Source organism: Citrus clementina, unplaced genomic scaffold, assembly GCF_000493195.1.
Source record: "Citrus clementina cultivar Clemenules unplaced genomic scaffold, Citrus_clementina_v1.0 scaffold_3, whole genome shotgun sequence".
Lineage (NCBI taxonomy): Eukaryota > Viridiplantae > Streptophyta > Magnoliopsida > Sapindales > Rutaceae > Citrus > Citrus x clementina.
In genome coordinates, this window is record NW_006262339.1 from 42750347 (window position 1) to 42769529 (window position 19183).

At 32.0% G+C, this 19183-nt stretch overlaps 3 protein-coding genes across 4 annotated transcripts; 2 read left to right on the forward strand and 1 right to left on the reverse strand.

Annotated features, from left to right (window-relative positions):
• Positions 1-935: 935 nt before the first annotated feature.
• LOC18045830 (tetratricopeptide repeat protein 4 homolog) lies at positions 936-4287 on the forward strand. Of its 2 annotated transcripts, XM_006443634.2 has the most exons (8): positions 936-1285; positions 1506-1718; positions 1816-2007; positions 2111-2311; positions 2426-2506; positions 2644-2779; positions 3697-3789; positions 3942-4286. In XM_006443634.2, the coding sequence occupies exons 1-8, from the start codon at positions 1181-1183 to the stop codon at positions 4013-4015; spliced, it is 1095 nt and encodes a 364-aa protein (XP_006443697.1). In that variant the 5' UTR covers positions 936-1180; the 3' UTR covers positions 4016-4286. The 2 variants fall into 2 exon arrangements, with proteins under 2 accessions (XP_006443697.1, XP_024044461.1); XM_024188693.1 differs by lacking the exon at positions 1506-1718 and having other exon boundaries at positions 3942-4287.
• A 521-nt stretch (positions 4288-4808) lies between these two features.
• On the forward strand, positions 4809-6388 carry LOC18045831 (ammonium transporter 1 member 4). Its single transcript, XM_006443635.2, has one exon. It carries the CDS (start codon positions 4848-4850, stop codon positions 6318-6320), a length of 1473 nt encoding a protein of 490 aa, XP_006443698.1. The 5' UTR covers positions 4809-4847; the 3' UTR covers positions 6321-6388.
• A 451-nt stretch (positions 6389-6839) lies between these two features.
• Positions 6840-9793, reverse strand: LOC18048547 (alcohol dehydrogenase class-3). Its single transcript, XM_006443637.2, has 9 exons — positions 9527-9793; positions 9242-9378; positions 8952-8998; positions 8517-8842; positions 8162-8244; positions 7933-8008; positions 7588-7745; positions 7350-7511; positions 6840-7260 (listed from the first exon to the last, which is right to left on the reverse strand). Exons 1-9 carry the CDS (start codon positions 9558-9560, stop codon positions 7144-7146), a joined length of 1140 nt encoding a protein of 379 aa, XP_006443700.1. The 5' UTR covers positions 9561-9793; the 3' UTR covers positions 6840-7143.
• Positions 9794-19183: the final 9390 nt, after the last annotated feature.

The window sequence follows — 19183 nt, forward strand, 5'->3', positions numbered from 1 at the left end:
TAGTGACAAATATTAAGCTCGCCAGCAAAGTTGTTCCTTTCATGAAGGGGTCATAGACGAAAATGCAGATCTTCCCCACTTCACAGAAATCACAAAAAATAAGGGATAAATACCCAATTTTTTTCTATTTCTGCCAAATATTCTCTTTGTAACAAACCCAACATCGCAAATTCAACAAAAAAGAAAAAATATCCAGTATGTAAGTAGATTTAGACTAAAGAAAATTGCATAAACAGGAAACTCCGCAAGATGAACAATACAAAATCTTTGCTTTTCCTTTGATCTTTTCCAACAAAGGAAACCGAAGGCTGAATGGTACAAGAATATAAAAACGTATCATCGAATTAAAACAGTAAAAGTAAAGAACCATGCCCCAATCTGTTAGCAACTATCCCAACGACCAAAATCGGACGGAGACGTTTGGCCCGGGATTGAGAGAATGAAAAAGAAATTGAAAATTGGGCCTTTGATTTTGAAGGGTCCAACTGTACAATACGCACGTATTTATAGGCTAATTTGTCGTCAAAAAAACGCAACCGCGTTTTGCGTTTTTCTGTAAAAGAAAGAAATGCGTTTTTAATCGTTTGACACTTCATATAACAACACTGCCGTTTCCAAACGACATGTCGTAATCAGTTCCGAGATCTAGTTAGGAGAGTTCAAACATTTACGTTACTGAACGACCGTCTTACAATGTACTGTTAGAACTGAGTGTATAATTATAAATGTGACATCAGAATGCAAATATAATCTTTTGCCATATACTGATTCAAAGTACTTCCAAGTATTATTATTAATAATTATTAAAATTAATTATAATATTTTTTACCATCTTCTACGAACTTTAATTTATACTTTTTAATTATTAATTAGCAGTGGCTAAGTTGGATAGCAATGGTGATAACTATCAGATAATAATAATAAATATAAATTTAATATTTATTTTTATAATTACGCAGTCATTAACTGATCAACTTAGCTAATCTCTTGTTAAGTTGAATGAAATATTTTAAAAAGACTACATGAATTAAAAAGATGAGTTGAGGAAGCAAGTAGCCATCATTCTAGTGTGTCCGCACAATTGATAATAATAATAATTAAAAAAAAATTACAAAGACCAGCGAGCGTCACCGCTGCAGCTCAGTGTTTGTGGCAAGCGACATAGCAAAGAAGGAGAGAAATGGCGTTATGGATGGACGCAGAGTCAGAACCCAAAACGGAAAGCGAGAAAGCTGACCTTGATGCTATTGCCGCCCTAAAAGAATCTGCTGCCATTGAACTCAAGGTACTTATTTCACTTTGTCATTTCTTCAAACACTTGCTAGGGGCGGCTTATTTTATTTTAAGCTAAGTACCAATTCTCATATAAGGTTCTTTATTAACAACGAACTGTCCTAGACATAAACCCAAGTTGCATAAATTGATGCTAACTTATAAGTATATGCTTTTGCTGACCTATTTAGGAGAAAAATGTTGTTATATTATCTCTTTTGTTGGCTTTGCAGGAAAAAGGCAATGAGTATGTTAAGAAGGGTAAAAAGCATTACTATGATGCTATTGATTGTTACACGAGGGCGATAAATCAGAATGTTTTAAGTGATTCTGAGAATTCAGTTTTGTATGCAAATAGAGCCCATGTTAATTTATTACTTGGAAACTATAGGCGTGCTCTCACCGACACTGAGGAGGCACTCAAGTTGTGCCCAACTAATGTTAAGGTGGTTATTTTGTGTTCAGGGTCTCATCCAAATCAATTTTGATATTATGGTTGGATTGGTTTTTCGAATTGAGCATTTTTTTTTTAATGTCGATTAGGCACATTATCGAGCAGCCAAAGCATCATCTTCATTGAATTTGTTGAATGATGCAAAATCATTTTGTGAAAAAGGACTTGAGCAGGACCCAGATAACAAGGAACTGAAGAAGCTTGCTGTGGAGATTGATTCAAGGAAGCGGGAACAAGAGGCGAGGGAGGCTCAAGTTTCCAAGGCTGTGGGCGAGGCTAAGGTTTGATTCTTTGACTGTTTAACAATTTTTTGTGAATAACTGTAACTCTGTAAGGCTCACAGTCTTCTTCTTTTCTTTTCTTTTTTTAATCGAAATTATGCAGAATCTTCTATCTGCAATTGAAGACAGAGGATTGAAGATAGGGAAGGCAACATTTCAAGAACTTACTGGATTGAGGAAGCCATTTTTAGATAAAAATAATATTCTTCACTGGCCAGTTCTTCTTCTATATGCAGAAGTTATGTCCAGTGATTTTATTGAGGACTTCTGTGAGACAGACATGTTTGCTGCTCATCTTGATATGATATCCATTTTCAGAATGCCTATTTCACTTTAAAAGTTCATATTTAACTAGCGTAGAGCATGTTACTATGCCTTTTAAATATTGTACCCTTTGTAATATCCTTAGCTATCAAACATGTATTCAGAAAGTTGTCCACCATTGGCATGGGATAAAGAACACAGTTATACTCGTGAAGCTATTGAATTGTACTATGAGGTAAGCCCTTCTTGTGACTCCTATTGGCTTGAGCTTTCCATTTTCAGATATTTAATGTATGTTACACATAGAAAGAGGTTGCTTTATTAAATTGAGGCTTTCAATGAACAAGGAATTCCTATCTCCTGATTTCTCAGGCTGTTTCAGGAGTTAGTCTATCAAAAACAAAACTTCTCCGCTATTTCCTAGAGGGTACTGCAGGTGCTAATGTGGAAAGCATCAGTGAAGAAGAGAAGGATGGAACTCATGGTTCCACTTATGATTACTCTGCAGGTATGGTGTTCTCTAATCTTCTGTGCAAACTTCCTCAGACAAGTAACGTTTCATCTAATTTTTTCATAATCATTTTGTTGTTTGCTTGATATGTCTTTTGACATCTTACATCCAAAGTTTTGGTGTTCTTTTTCTACTGTTGTACTAGGGGACAAAATTTGGTCATAAAGATATTTTGTTTAAGTTTTAGTGTGTTGATTGCATTTGGCAATCAATTGTGTGTGGCTTCAGGTCGTTATGTAGCAGTTTGTTACTTTCTTTCATCAGCCTCTAATAAACAAATCTTTTAGTTGACAAAAATCAGGTTTCTTGCTGATTTGATGTTTTGTAGTATCATACTAAATTTTTTTCACCCGAGGACTGATTCAGGTCAAGTTGTGAGGGTCAGATAGTTTCTCCTTTTATAGTCGTAGCTTGAGTTGATTGGTGTAGGAAGTAGAAGTCTCATTACGAATCGTATTATTATACACAGTTCCTCATATATCTATTATATCCGCTACCACGAACCTAAATTTGTCTAAATCTGCATCTCTGTCTCTCTTTCTCCTCTCTTTATTGGCTTAATCTTTTGTGGCTGCTTGAAAGCTAGAGATGAATCACTGCCACTTGGCTGAAATGCAGTATTGTAGTGTGAGAGCTGTGATGCTTAAGTATCTTCTATCGGATACTCCTCTCTTTTCCCTCTTTTATTTGTTCCTCTTCTTTCTTGCTACTAGTTGTACCAGTGTCTTCATTATGTTAAAAAAGAAGACTCCTACATTGTTTGTTTAATTTGTTCTTGATGCTTATTTACTCTCCTTGTTAATATTTAGAAATGCAACCCATTAATTTATGGGATATATAAGCTTATTTTACCTAAAGTTCATATATATATATATATATATATATAATATATTTTTTCTTTTTGTCCCCCTCAGGTCAAGGCTCTTCCAGATGGGTCAAAGTAAATGAAAAAAGAAAGCTTCATGATGTTCTGAAAGAACCAAACTTCATAATCCCAGGGATCCCAGGTCTCTATTCTCTCTACACGGCTTATCTCCTCAGACACGCTATAACAATCACAACCACATATTCACGTCATGCTGCTGTGAAATATAAAATATATATGTCTGTTTCTGTTGGTTTATCTTCTCATTCTATTTATATGGATCTGTGCATGCAGTATTTTATGTTGTTTCAAAGACCTCCAGCTTCTACAAAGAGTTCAAAGGTGGCAAATGGTCTCCTCCGCCATGACTTAGTAGCATAATTGAGATAAGCGGTGTTGGTTTTTGATTTATCTTTTGAAGATGGATCTTGTCAGGTACAGGCTCCGTAAAAATAATTTTCATGGTACCCGGACAGAACCTCAAGCGAAGTGTTTCAACACTTCAGAATATTTACATGCGTGCCAACAGTTGCACATCTAGTGGTTTATTGCAAGAATGTTATGCAATTGTTATGTCCTATGTATTTTCTTGGAAGATTGATGTATTAGCTGTTTAGGTTATACATCTTTCATAATGATTATATATATATTTTTTTGAAAATATCCAGCAAGGAGTTGAAACTGAACAGAAGTGGTTTTTAACGCGATTCTACAACTTCCAATACATTTTTATCTATCAAAACCCTTTGCATTTGACGTTATTGGTTTGAATAATTTTTTACTTCCGAAAAATGCGTATTATTGATTACAAGGGAAATAAGGAAGATAAAAATTTTAAAAGTAATTAATAAGTTGGCCTAAAAATTTAAAAAGTAATTAATGAGTTGGCCATCAATCATCTCATCCTTTCATTTGTTACTCAAAAAGAGTTTGCGCATCTTGCGTTATTATCTCGGTAAATTTGATCAGCATTGACAGGTGGTTCCTATTAAGAAGCAGAATCAGTTTCAAATTCTGCCAAATATTTCTCGTGATTCGGTCTTCCATTCCATTTTGGAATCTTTGGAATCTCCTATTCTACAGGAACGAGGAATCTCCTCTCTTTCTTCCGCATTATAAAAACAAATGACCTCAGAATCTTCTTTACTTCTGCACATTTCGTCATTTCCCATCTCGGGTCTCTCGTTCTTCTTCAATCTCATGGATGCTCTTGCCTGCTCTGCGTCCAACCTTAGCCCTCTTCTTGGTGGTGCCACCAATGCCACTGCCGCCGCAGAATACATCTGCGGCCGCTTTGAAGCTGTTTCTAACAAGTTTGTTGACACTGGCTATGCCATTGACAACACTTACCTTCTCTTCTCTGCCTATCTTGTATTCGTCATGCAGCTTGGCTTTGCCATGCTGTGCGCAGGCTCCGTTCGTGCCAAAAACACCATGAACATTATGCTCACCAATGTCCTTGATGCTGCCACCGGAGGCCTTTTCTATTACCTTTTCGGCTTTGCCTTTGCCTTTGGCAATCCCTCCAATGGTTTCATTGGCAAACATTTCTTTGGCCTCGAAGCTTTCCCTTCGCCATCGTTTGACTACGGTTACTTTCTTTATCAGTGGGCCTTTGCCATTGCGGCAGCTGGGATCACAAGCGGTTCTATTGCTGAACGAACCCAGTTCGTTGCATATTTGATCTATTCATCATTCTTGACCGGTTTGGTTTACCCCATAGTCTCTCATTGGTTCTGGTCATCCGATGGCTGGGCTAGTCCTGCAAGAACGGATAATAATCTCTTGTTTGGGAGTGGGGTCATCGATTTTGCAGGTTCCGGAGTTGTTCACATGGTTGGTGGCATTGCTGGCCTCTGGGGCGCCCTCATCGAAGGCCCTCGCATTGGTAAATTCGATCACAATGATCGTCCTGCAACTATGCGGGGACACAGCGGAACACTGGTTATTCTAGGCACATTCTTGTTATGGTTTGGATGGTATGGGTTTAATCCAGGTTCATTTGTATACATTCTCAAGACCTACGGCGAAAGTGGTTCCTACTATGGCCAATGGAGTGCTATTGGAAGAACTGCGATAACAACAACACTCGCGGGATGCTCAGCTGCACTCACCACTCTCTTTGGTAAACGCTTGATTGCTGGACACTGGAATGTCACTGATGTTTGCAATGGTTTGTTAGGCGGGTTTGCAGCAATCACAGGAGGCTGCTCAGTTGTAGATCCATGGGCAGCGATCATTTGTGGGTTTGTCGCGGCCTGGATTCTCATTGGGTGCAACAAGTTAGCAGAGAAATTCAAGTATGATGATCCTCTAGAAGCTGCTCAACTTCATGGAGGATGTGGAGCTTGGGGGGTTATCTTTACCGGATTGTTCGCAAAGGAGTCTTATGTCAATGAGGTTTATCCAGGCAAACCCGGAAGGCCTTATGGGTTGTTCATGGGAGGTGGCGGAAAGCTTTTAGCAGCACATATTGTTCAAATATTGGTGATTACTGGGTGGGTGAGTGTTACAATGGGGACATTGTTTTGGTTGCTTAACAAGCTCAAGCTGTTGAGGATATCAACAGACGAGGAAATGGCAGGAATGGACTTGACAAGCCATGGTGGATTGGCATATGCCTATCATGATGATCTTGATTCGACACAGAAAGGTGGATTCATGATGGCATAGATTGAGATTCCTACTTTCCTAGATTATTCGATTTCTTATTGATATTCTGGTTTCCAAGCATAATTTTATTCATCCTGTACAGTAAAAATTAGTTTCTCAGAGAAATTGCTTTTGAGATATAAACAGACTAGACATTTTGTCTGAATGTTTTAGCTTTTGTCATAATAGATACTTCTCTTATTAATAGCAACACGCTATGCCTAACAGAGTAACATCATGTACCGATTTAACAAGAAATAGTTGTGAAGTTGTAATTATGCAAATTTGGTATCTGGAATCAAAGTGGCCTTGCCAGATAAAATTTGTTATTTCTTTTAATCAGCCAATGAACATAATTTATAACAAGTTTCAGTAGCGGTCGTATATTCTTCTTTTGTTTAAAATATCAACATCTAGAGAGGAATTACGTTTCTGAAGCAGAGAGTTTATTTTTAAATTATTACATGTAAAACCAAACCAAGACCTGTGATTGAGTTGAAAAAAACCTCTGCACCGCAAGGCAGGTAAAATTATCAGATGGAATTTGGTAAACAAACCCCAGACAACCTTCAGGGATCCATAAATGTTATTCTGAAAGCTACTGCAGCAGCAGATAGTTCATACTTCATAGACAACACATTTATTATTGTGATGCAAGTCCTTAGCAATATGCTGCTTAATAAAGTTGAATAGAAACATTTTTGCTGCAACACATGCCAAACTATCTCACATTAGAGTAGTTTTCTTCACACACTCACAGTTTGCACATAAAAGGATGCAATTACCATGTAAACACCAAAATATACCATTTCATAAGAACTAATGCAGGGCTCAATAGATCCTCTCAATCCTGCATTTTAAGCACACAGCGTAGGCAGTCCCCTCCATGCATATAACGGAATGCCTCGTTGATCTCCCCAAGAGTCATATTGTGAGTTACGTACTCATCAACCTTAATTTCCTGCAAAGCAAAGGAGGTGAAATATATGTAGAACCTCAACTAAACTTATGGAATATTGCAAAACTAAAGACAGACTACATCAAATTTACCTTCTTCATGTACTTGTCTACAAGCCAAGGCACTTGTGAACGGCTCTTGAAACCACCAAAAGCTGTTCCTTTCCATACACGACCAGTCACCAACTGGAAAGGACGAGTGGATATTTCCTGACCTGATGCAGCAACACCCACAATAACTGATGTTCCCCAGCCCTGAAAGTTTTGAGCATATCAGAAGTGTTCTACCATTTACACATCATTCTTTGATACAAATTCAGGTACCACTGACCTTGTGACAGCATTCCAAAGCTGCCCTCATCACAGAGACATTGCCAATGCATTCAAAACTATAGTCAACACCACCATCCGTGAGATCGACAAGGACCTGCTGAATGGGTTTGTCATGGTCCTTGGGATTTACAAATTCAGTAACTCCAAAATTCTTTGCTGGAGGTTTCAATTTGCAAATATAAGTACATAGCCGTAACAAAAGAGAGATGAAAATTATTAATAAAAGTAACAGAAGCACAAGAAACAACTTGAAACCCAACAACACCAAATAGGAAAAGACAACTATTTCTTGCATGAATACCAAATCATAAATGGTATTTACTTGATGATACACATGACATACCTCTATCAAACTTTTTTGGGTCAATATCTATACCAATAACACGTGAAGCTCCAGCTGCCTTTGCACCCTCTGCCACCTACCAAGTTAAAACGAAATTAATCTGTTAAACAGTGTAGCATCAGCACAAGAACATGATTATAAGGTCCCATTCCAAGATCAAATATTTATAAAAGTAAGGAGAAGGAGGAGATGATGAACAACAAAATAGAAAGCTACACTGAATACTCACAGCAAGGCCAACAGTCCCAAGGCCAAAAACAGCAACTATAGAACCCGGCTCTACTTTTGCAGTGTTCCAAACTGCTCCAAGACCTATAGAACACCAGACAAATTGAACGGATTAGGGCTATTACAAAAGAATTTTCTGGGCACCTGTAGCAACTAGTTCAGAGAAACAAAGCAAAATAAAGTACAGAACACTTGGGCACTGACTAAGTTTAGGTATGTCAATGGGAAAGCTAGAATCTACATTCCTTTCGTAATTGTACTTGTAGATTTCGTTTTGAATAAACATGCCATTGGAAGATTAAGTATGACATCTAGTAATGATATGAAGAAACTATGGCAATATCACAAATCCATACCAGTAGGAACACCACAGCCAAGAAGGCATACTTTGTCCAAAGGAGCTTGTGGGTCAATCTTTGCAACACTAACATCATGCACAACTGTGTACTGGCTAAATGTTGAGGTTCCCATGAAGTGATAGATAGGCTTTCCATTTATCGAGAAACGGCTCTTGCGGTCATTCATCATGACACCAGCACCAGTGGCACCCCTAACCTTACCACAGAGGTTAGTCTTTCCAGACTTGCAAAACTTGCACTCTCGGCATTCTGCCTGGTAACAAGGGATGACATGATCACCTGGTTGAACCTCGGTCACACCTTCACCAACACTCTCCACAATCCTGTGTCACAAAATATACATATTAATAACAAAGGGTCAAAACAACTCCTTCCGAATATAAGACACCATAGGCAGCAGAAAATGTGATGTGAGATAAATAGTGTAAATACCCAGCAGCCTCATGACCTAGGATACAAGGGAAGAGACCTTCAGGATCCTACCAAGGAAAATCAAGCAGGCTTCAGATTAACAGCACAGAAAATAAAAGCACCAAAGAAATCAGTTAAAATATAAGAAAAAGTACTGGTGTCTCAAATACAAAATGACCCCTTTGCATTTTAAACAAAACTAAGGCCCAAAGGGAACACAATCATCAACAGCATTTTACATTAGCATAAATTTCTGGCATTTACTTTGTAAGTAAACACTAAACCAGAAGGAGAGTGAACAAAAGGGTTACCTTGCCGCTCCAGGTGTAAGCATCAGTGTGGCAGAGAGCAGTGAAGAGAATCTTGATTCGGACCTCGCCAGCCTGAGGCGGAGCAACCTGCACATCCTCAATCACCAATGGCTTGTTGGGTTCCCAGGCCACCGCCGCTTTACACATAGAAATCACAAAATTCACAATTCAAAAATCAGAATCACACCCAATAAAATTAGACTTCTCAAACTCAAAACACAACATTGATAATAATACACCATGAAGCGCGACCGATAGATTAAAGAGGGGGGGGGGAAAAAACACCTTTGCATGTGATGACTTGACCTTCAGTAGACATGGCTGCTGACAATGAAAATGAGAATGAAAAACAGACCACAAAAAGAAACGAGTAGATGCAGATAGATATTATTATTAAAAAGGGACGTGACACGGTCTGAGAGTGGCTGCCGGCAACAGATGTGAGATTTTTCTAAAGTAGCTCCCTCTATTATTGATTCTACCAAAAAGAAAAAAAAAAAGGCTCTATTATTGATAAAAGGCAAAGAAACAAAATTGGTTGTATTCGATTTGAAAACTCTTTAGTTTTGATTGCATTACCCGAGGGCGGCGTGGGCTTCAGTTTTTGTTTGGTTGATGTCAATAAAATAGACCGCAGCTTTTAACACCCCTCAAAAGTTCTTAAAACACCCCGGTTTGAATTTTATTTTTTAAGATATTCCTACTTAATTCATAAAATACCAATCCATAAATTAAAATCAATCAATTTCATCATTAAATCTCCCCTTAAAAAGATTATATCTTTTAATTTTTTATTTATAAATACATATAATCCTAGAATCTCAAACGATTTTCTTCTTGTTACATATTTTTTGTCTTCATAATTCTTAATTCTAACTTTAAAAATTTTCAATTAAAATATAAAATATAAATATAAACTATAAAATGGTGTGGGCATAAGAAGTTATTAAAAGAATAATTTATTTAAGCGTAGGTAATTTCAATTAAGGAGAGGTTTTATAAGAAATTTAGAGGGGTATCAAAAGGTTATGGGCTTTACTTCGACATCGAGCCGAAGTTTATTGTGACCCCCATTATATATTTTTCAATAATTTTCACACCACCACGACGAAGGATAATTTAATATATAGATTGATACACTATAAAAAAAAAGACAAAAAAATTGTCTAGGTTGATACGTAGGGTGTATTTGATACGCAGTGTTAGCCATATTGCATTATAGAGTATTGTCTTAGGGTGCATCGCATTAAGTTGTAATGCAATTACATGTTTAGTGTGGTATGGACTATGTTATATAAATAATATTTTTTATATTAATGGTCAAATGAAATTAATATTTTAGGGTTTTAATATTATATTTTTAAATTATTTTTAAATGATTATTTGTATACATTAATTTGATTTAATAATATACTATTATTAAATATTAAATTATTACAATATTATGTTATATGATTAATAATATTATATTACAATATAATATATTTATATTTATTAGTTATTATAATATAGTATAATTTAATGTTATATTGAAAAAAAATATAATACTATATAATTATATAGTATAATATAAATATATTATATTATAAAACAATAGAATATTAAATTATAAATTTATTTTTATTTGATAATGTCTAATATAATTGTTTAATTTAAATTTAGTATTTTAATGGATAATAAATGATTAAATAAAAATAAAATATTTTTTACGTACTTAAAATAAAATAATTAAAATATTTTACGTCATAAAAGTCAAATAATGTATTTTCATTTATTTATTAAATATTTAAGTTTACTACAACCTTAATTTTTTTTAAATATAAGTATAAATTGATACTTAATAAATTTAAATTTATCATAATTTATTAAATAATAAAAGTTAAAAGATTATATTTAAAAATATGGACAGTGTTTTAATTCAATAGAACCTCAAACCCTACCCTCTCTATGGGGTTTATTTTATATATCTTTCATTGTATTAAGTTGTTAACCACTTATTTTAATGCAATTAGAAATTATAGCCAAACATGGGTTAGCATAAGAACATTATTTTAATACAATGCAATACAATGTAATATAAGTTACCAAATGTGCCCGTACGAATGAAATTGTGTTGAGTAGGCTGAAAAAAATATAAAAAGATGAGGGTTTTAAATATAATTTAACTTTGGTTTATGCAAAGTTTACTTTTTCTTTTTTGTTACCTCATCAAATTTATAGTTCTTGTGTCATGATTTCTTAATTTTGTTGCTTCTTGTTATAACCAGAGTTAGTAAATTTGGTCACCGAGTCATGTTCATATTGTGTTACTTTCGTGTCTTGTCAAATTTAGACCGTTCCAAACATAATTAATTTAATAATTATGTCAAAATATTGAGACTCTAACCCGACATAAAAATAAATAGGTTAGCTAATAATTCAGTTAATACCTATATATTTAACAAAACTTTTATCAATATTATAAAATATATATATCTACAAACAATATTATGGATTTACATTATTGGAGTTTTAATTATATATATACGCAATATTATATATCGATATTTTAAATATAAATGTCTACCAATATTTTACACATTTATGCTATTGAAGTTTTGAATCTATAAAAAATTTTATAAATGAAACACCGTGTATATACTCATCCTTTCCACACAAAAAAAAAGAAAGAAAAGAGAATCATGTAGAAACTAGAAATTAATTTTTAAAAAAATACAACCGTGTATTGATCGGGAAAATGGTTCCACAACTTTAACCCTTACTCAACACGAAAAAAAATCGTGTCAACGCAAATCTACCTCATTTAATAATCGCGTCAAATTTGATAACTTATATTCATTTATTTATATTATGTTACTGTTAGTAAAATCATGTCAAATTTTATAAACTCTAGTTATATTGTTATAACCACAGTTGAACCAAAGTTCTATACAATAATATTATACTTTTATATATAGTTGTGTTGGGTCGGGTCGAGGTAGAACTTGGCTAAAACAGGATTCAATGAAACAAAACGAACGTGGCTGGTGGCTTGCTAAATCAAACCACTAATAGCGGCGTAAATTTATGAGAAACACCTATCGGATAAGAACTAAGAAATTAGAGAAAGTATAAATATATGGGTCCGTTTATAATACAGCCACTCCATGCCATACAGCCGTTTTTATTTTTTATTTTGAAACCTATTCCCCGTTGGATTGCTTATAAAAGCAATCCAACGGCTTTTATTTTTTACGCATGAAACCTGCTACCGAACGAAAGAATTGGAAGTGGGAACTGGCAAATATCAGTAGCAATTATCACATAGCTACACCAATTTTATCTAAATATCAAAACTATCAATTTAAATTAGGAAAATGTCAAAGACACTCTCCTCAGCATGAAAAAATTGCATTTTCTTATGGCTGAAAAAATTACTTTGAAACATGTAATGTCTATATTAGTGAGAATAATATTTATATTAGTGTAAAATAAGTATATTTTTTTCTTATTTTCCATTTAACTATTGGATAGTTTTCAAATAATTATAATTATTCATAATACCAAATATCCTTATTAATCATCAAATATTGGTATTCTCAATATTAGTTGAAATAGTGACTAATATTAATGGTATAAATTTGTACTGTATACAAGGCATATATAATGTACCATATATTTGATATTTGGATTATACTCACAAAGTTTCTCTTACACAAATTACTTCATACAAATTTATCACAAATCAATTAAATTATTGCATACTTTGTTTAATTTTTTTATTTTGCTACATTATTAAATTATCGTATGTAACATATTTGATCTTGAGTTATTACTAGTACTATAATTAATGATAGTTAAGAGAAAATGAGAATCACCTCCTGCTGCCCCCCCCCCCCCAAAGTTATAATAACATTAGCTTATATATCATTTTACTATTCTACCCATAATCTTACTGTTAGCTATAAAATTTAAATATTTTGAAAATACAAATTAAGTAACATAACTTATATATCCTTAATGATCAAATTTTATTTTATAATAAATTGTAAATTATAGAGAAAAATTACAAGTGAAAATGTCGTAAATATCCCTAATAGTTGTAAATTATCCATTTAAATTGGAATAACATTTGGTAATATATATCCACAATATGTGTGTGTGTGTGTGTGTGAAGTAAATTTTCTCGATAATTTATTATTAAATTTATTTAATCATTAGGGTTATATAAGTCATTTCGCTTTATTTATACTCTAAAAATATTTAAATTTTATGGCTAACATCAAAACTATGTGTCAAATAGTATAATTATATATAAAGCTAACACGGTTACAGTTGTAGTAGAATTTGAACTTATTTTAAAACATGAGAGGGTTTTTCGTTTTTCTAAACAACAAAGGATAATCTTTGTTTTTTTTATATTGTTAATAACTGTCATTATAGTAATTATTATTATGATTAAACTAAATTCAGCTTATGATAATTTTTACGAAATTATATATTTTTAATGAAATGTCTTGTATAGTCTATATGATTTTATTTTCTATAATAATAAAAGTTTTAATAATGGTTATATATATAGTCCAATTGAATGTGTTTTTCTAAAGTGTGTATAATTTGATTTTATTTTTTAACCCCACTTGAAAACCACTCAATCAAGTCAACAAGGTACAATTTGTTAAAAATTAAAATTTTAATAATATCAAGCATAATGTTTTAGGTATTATTACAATAATTGTTATTGACATTGTATTGTACCCTTAACTAAATTAACAGTGTAACTAGAAAACTATAATTTTAGTGCAACACCGAGAATTAAATAATTTGGGGAAAAAGATACCTATGTTGAGTGTTAGAAAATGCATATTTATAAAGGAGAAAACCGTCATTTTACATTTCAAGTCTTACTAACAACCCTTACTTTTATGTATTTAACCTTCTTGTGATGTAATTACGTGTGTGTTATTTTAATTAAGTATTTTATGTATTTTAGGGGCATTATAGTCATTTCACAATAAAGGAGAGATCAGACGGCAAAACGGACATCACTTTTGAACTCAGGACGGTCGAAAACCTTAGGAGGAGCATAAAAGGAAAAATGGCACTATTCACATGTACGGTACTATTCACGTATACGGTACTGTCTACGTTACTGTTCACGACACTGTTCACATAGACGGATCGATGACGTGGCATTGACCGATGATGTGGCATTGACTGATGAGGTGTCACGATCCTGTTGGGCTAAAATTCTTATGTACTGTTAATGGTGACGTGGCAGCATATCAGTGGACGAAAAATCTCGTGTACGGTGCATGCATCACACAGGATTATTTTCAACCAAACCGCGTTACTGTTCATCCGGGTCAAACCGCGTTACTGTTCAAAGTCGGGTCAAACCGTGTTACTGTTCATCCGCGTGGTCAAACCGTGGACTGTTGACTGATGACGTGGCGCAATCCTGAGCGTCCAAACTGTTTTTAATCCGATGGCCATGATTTACTCCATGTATCTATAAAAAGGGGGCCTCCCCCCCCTAATTTGATATCTCTGAATCCATTTTTGGGATCCATTTTCTGTAATTCCCTCTCCATCTTGTATTTTCTTTGTATTTTAATAAATTCCCATTTTGCCCCTAGTTCAATTATGAGTGGCTAATTTTCTTTCAAGCTTGGGTTGAAGGTGAAGTCTCAACATGTGTCATGGGCTTAATTTGGTAAATTTATTTTCTCTTCCCCTCTAGTTTTTGTGGATGTTTTGACTTCTCGTCGACAAATAATACTGATCTTGTCTAGATACCGCCTTGGTTACACCGGCTCTCTAGTATAAGGTTATTATTATTTGGCACGATAAGCCCTTAGCACCATATTGATTAGAGCGTGGTTCATGAGGTGTGGATTCCCCCCTCATGATTTAATTGGCATTAATACGGATTATTTAGCCCATGATGCATGTTGATACGGATCCAGATACCCAAGTACGTCATTTCAATAGATTTCGCTTCAACTTATTCTCGCCATTGCAATTCCAATTTTAGAATTTATTATCGCAATTTCAATTCCAATTTTAGGATAATTTAAATCACTTCCACCACAATTCCAACCACCCATTTTGCAAAATTAATTCTATACACAATTAAAATCCACCTCCTCGTGGGATCGACACTCGTCACCATTGATCTATACTACAATAGATTCGTGCGCTTGCGAGTACATTAAAATTTGCACAACAAGTTTTTGGCGCCGTTGCCGGGGAGGTAAGTAGTTTTAATTCATAGAATTAATTTTTGGGAATAATTTCTTTTATTTGTTTTCTTGTATTTTTTTTAATTATTAAAAAAAAAAAAAGTAAATCTACATTTAAAGGTTAGTATTTCTTTTCTTTTTCTCTTCTTTAAAATAAATTAATAATATTAAAATATTTTTTAATATATAAAATAATTTTTAAAATGTAAATTATGATATTTATTTTAATTATATAATAGTATTTGTTAGAAAAATTTTAAATAAATCTTTAGGTTAAATAGATTTTATAATTAATAAAATATATCTCATGTATTAATAGTATTCAAACTTTGTATACAATATTGAAAATAATTTAAATTTTTATTTTAATATTATGTTTCTATTTATTAAAAAAATTTAGTTTAATATAATATAAGATTGTAAAGTACTAAAATATTTTTTATATATTAATTATTTTAAAATGTATATATTGTTACATTTATTTTAATATTATATTTCTACTTATTATAAAACTTTAGAGTCAATTTTTTTGAATTAATAAAGTCAAAAAGCATTATAGTTAAAAGGGGTTTTAGTGTCTCTTAGTGAAAACTCAGGGATCTACATTATCATTTTCCCAAGCCTTGGGAAGTGACATTTTCATTATTTACGCTTAATTGCATATGTGATTATATGATTTAAGTATAATAATTAAAATTTTAAAGTATAATATATTAATTTGAGTAATACTCACTTATAAAATAGATATTATATAATTCGAGTAGTAATCAATGAAAAATATGATGTATAATCAATTATAACAAATTTATTACACTATTAGTATACAATGAAATAAACTATCACTAAAATATAATAATTGAAAATAAGGCAACATCAATTAAGGTATAAATTACGTATCCAACTATATAAGTATAATGTTAAATAAATTTAATTTTTATGACTCATAAAAAACTATTGCAATTTGGAGCAATAAATAATAGTTTTAAAATTGTAGTCAATATTATTGTTAAATTATAATGTTGAATTTATCTGTAAGAGAAAATTTCCTTTTAATACTTAATTGAGGAAGCAAAATTAATGTTTTAATATATTTTTATTTTTTCTTGATTGCATTAATTTCCTAATGTGTTTTTTTATACAAAATATTGTTTACTTTGAAATGCATTTACTGTGCTTAAAGCATTAATTAAAGATAAATAAATGGTGACTTAGTTGAATTGGATTCAAAGTAAATGCTGATTTGCAAATCTTAAAATTTCAATATAAAAATTAATTTTCACTATTCCTGTGATAATCATATAATAAATAAATAATTTGTTTTATCTTAAACATTTGAAAAATAAAAATTTGAGCTGTACAAATTGCATATGCAATTGTTAAAAATTAAATTTTGGTTGAAGTGATGAGATATCAAAGAATTTATTTTGGAAAGAAAATTAGTACAATTAATTTGAATTAATAAAATAGGCATATCTATAATGATAAAAAACTCAAGTATAAATAAGTTGAGTTTAAGAAATCTCATGAAGTCAAGAAGATTAAAAAGAAAAACAAAATGTTCCAACATAATTAGATTAGGTAAGTTCCTAATCTTTTAACTTACAATGTTGATTGTAGTTTATAGAAAATTGAATAGGGGTTACAATAGTGAAATTTTAATATATTGTTGTAAGTTGATATTTACTAAAATAAGAGGAGTAAAATGAGATTCACCTTAATAATATTATTTGTTTTTCGTAATAAAGGTACCTTTGAATTTTATAATATCAACTTAGAATTTAACCAATAATGTTGAAACATAACGTAGGCACTGAGAACTTGAAACACAAAAGTAGTGAACTAATTAATTGAAGTAATTGAACCCATAAGTGAGAAAGTTTAACCAAAATATGGAACTTATCTAACCATATATAAAATCTAAAAAGTAAATTTGGTATCTAACCCAATTTATTAAAATCTTACATAAATAATCGGAATATTCAACACAATACTAGTGAAATTATTAGTTGAAACTCATGTACCAATAAAGGAGAAAGTTTAACCAAAAGTAGGGATTAGTTCAACGAGAAATGAAATTTACTTATAATTTAACCCAAAATATTGTTACTTAACAAATTTAATAGAAATATTAAACACAAAACTCATGGATTGAAAAGTTGAAATATATTAACCTATAATTGAGAAAGATTAACCAAAATTAGGGATTAGTCCAACCAAAAATAAAATCTTACAAAGTATATTTAGTATTTAACCCAAATTATTGGAATCTTAACTAGATAATAGGAACACTCAACATAAAACTAGTTGAATTATTAGTTGAAATAAATGAACCTATATGAGAGAAAATTTAACCAAAATCAGGAAAATTATCCAATGAGAAATAATATATACTTGGAATTTAACCCAAAATATTAGTATTTAACGATTTTAGTAGGAATACTAAACACAAAACTAGTGGATTAAAAAGTTGAAACATATAAAGCTCTAGTTGAGAAAGATTAGCCAAATCAGGAACCAATAGAACCAAAAATAAAATTTTATAAAGTAAAATCGGTATCTAACCCAAATTATTGAAATCTTACCTCGATAATAAGAAGATTCAACACAAAATCACTAGAATTATTAGTTGAAATATATGAACCCATAATGGAGAAAGTTTAACCAAAATAAGGAACTATTCCGATGAGAAATGAAATTTACTTGGAATTTAACCCAAAATATTGATTTTTAACGATTTTAGTAGGAATAATAAACACAAAACTAATGGATTGAAAAGTTGAAATATATTAACATTAAGTTGAGAAAGTTTAACCAAAATTTGATACAAATCCAACCAAAAATTAAACGCTACAAAGTAATTTGGTACTTAACCCAAATAATTGAAATCTTACCTAGATAATGGGAACATTCAACACAAAGCCAGTGAAATTATTAGCTGAAACCCTTATACCAATAAGAGAGAAAGCTTAACCAAAATTAGGAACTCATCCTACGAGAAATGAAATTTACTTGTAATTTAACCCAAAATATTGGTACTTAATGAATTTAGTTGGAACTTTAAACACAAAACTAGTGGATTGAAAAATTGAAATAAATGAACCAATAAATGAGAAAGACTAACCGAAATTAGAGACATACAAAATAAACTTGAAACATTCACCTATTAAATTGGTATTTAACCAAAAAAATTAGAATATAATTATTTTTATAATTTCTTAACATTTATTTATGTTAAAAAAAATTTAAAATATTTTTCTCATTTAATTGATTTTTTATGTTTCAGATTTAAAATTTTCATATTTTTTCATTTTACTATATTTTTTTAAGCATTAAAAACAAATTTTAAAAATTATTTAATGAACAACCGGTAAAATACCGGTTGTTCTAGTTTTTGGCAGCGGCTGTATAAGATACAGCGCTGCACTGTAAGATGACTCATAAATATATATATATATATATATAATGGAATTCCATTTTCACGAGAAGCGAAACGACCACACACTAAAAAACAAGGACAAGTACACGCATCTACAGAGCCAGATCCAATCTTTGCACGTGGGCTCACGCGTGCAAAATGAATATTAGAGAAAGTTGAAAAAAAGCAGATAACAACACACAAAAGAAAAAGAGATACCCCGCCCCCACATCAATGGGATGATATATCCAAAGTCCAAACCATAAACTCTCTGTCGGTGTCTTCAACACCATGATACCCCTG

Excerpts from the sequence above, each read along its gene's own strand:
- LOC18045831 (XM_006443635.2), top strand. The coding sequence starts at position 4,848 with ATGGATGCTCTTGCCTGCTCTGCGTCCAACCTTAGCCCTCTTCTTGGT.
- LOC18045830 (XM_006443634.2), top strand. The coding sequence starts at position 1,181 with ATGGCGTTATGGATGGACGCAGAGTCAGAACCCAAAACGGAAAGCGAG. Across the intron at positions 2,312-2,425 it reads TTGCTGCTCATCTTGATATG|ATGTATTCAGAAAGTTGTCC; the intron begins ATATCCATTTTC and ends TAGCTATCAAAC. Across the intron at positions 2,507-2,643 it reads CTATTGAATTGTACTATGAG|GCTGTTTCAGGAGTTAGTCT; the intron begins GTAAGCCCTTCT and ends CTGATTTCTCAG.
- LOC18048547 (XM_006443637.2), bottom strand. The coding sequence starts at position 9,560 with ATGTCTACTGAAGGTCAAGTCATCACATGCAAAG. Across the intron at positions 7,512-7,587 it reads CTTTGGAATGCTGTCACAAG|GGCTGGGGAACATCAGTTAT; the intron begins GTCAGTGGTACC and ends CAAAACTTTCAG. Across the intron at positions 7,261-7,349 it reads TAGACAAGTACATGAAGAAG|GAAATTAAGGTTGATGAGTA; the intron begins GTAAATTTGATG and ends TTTGCTTTGCAG.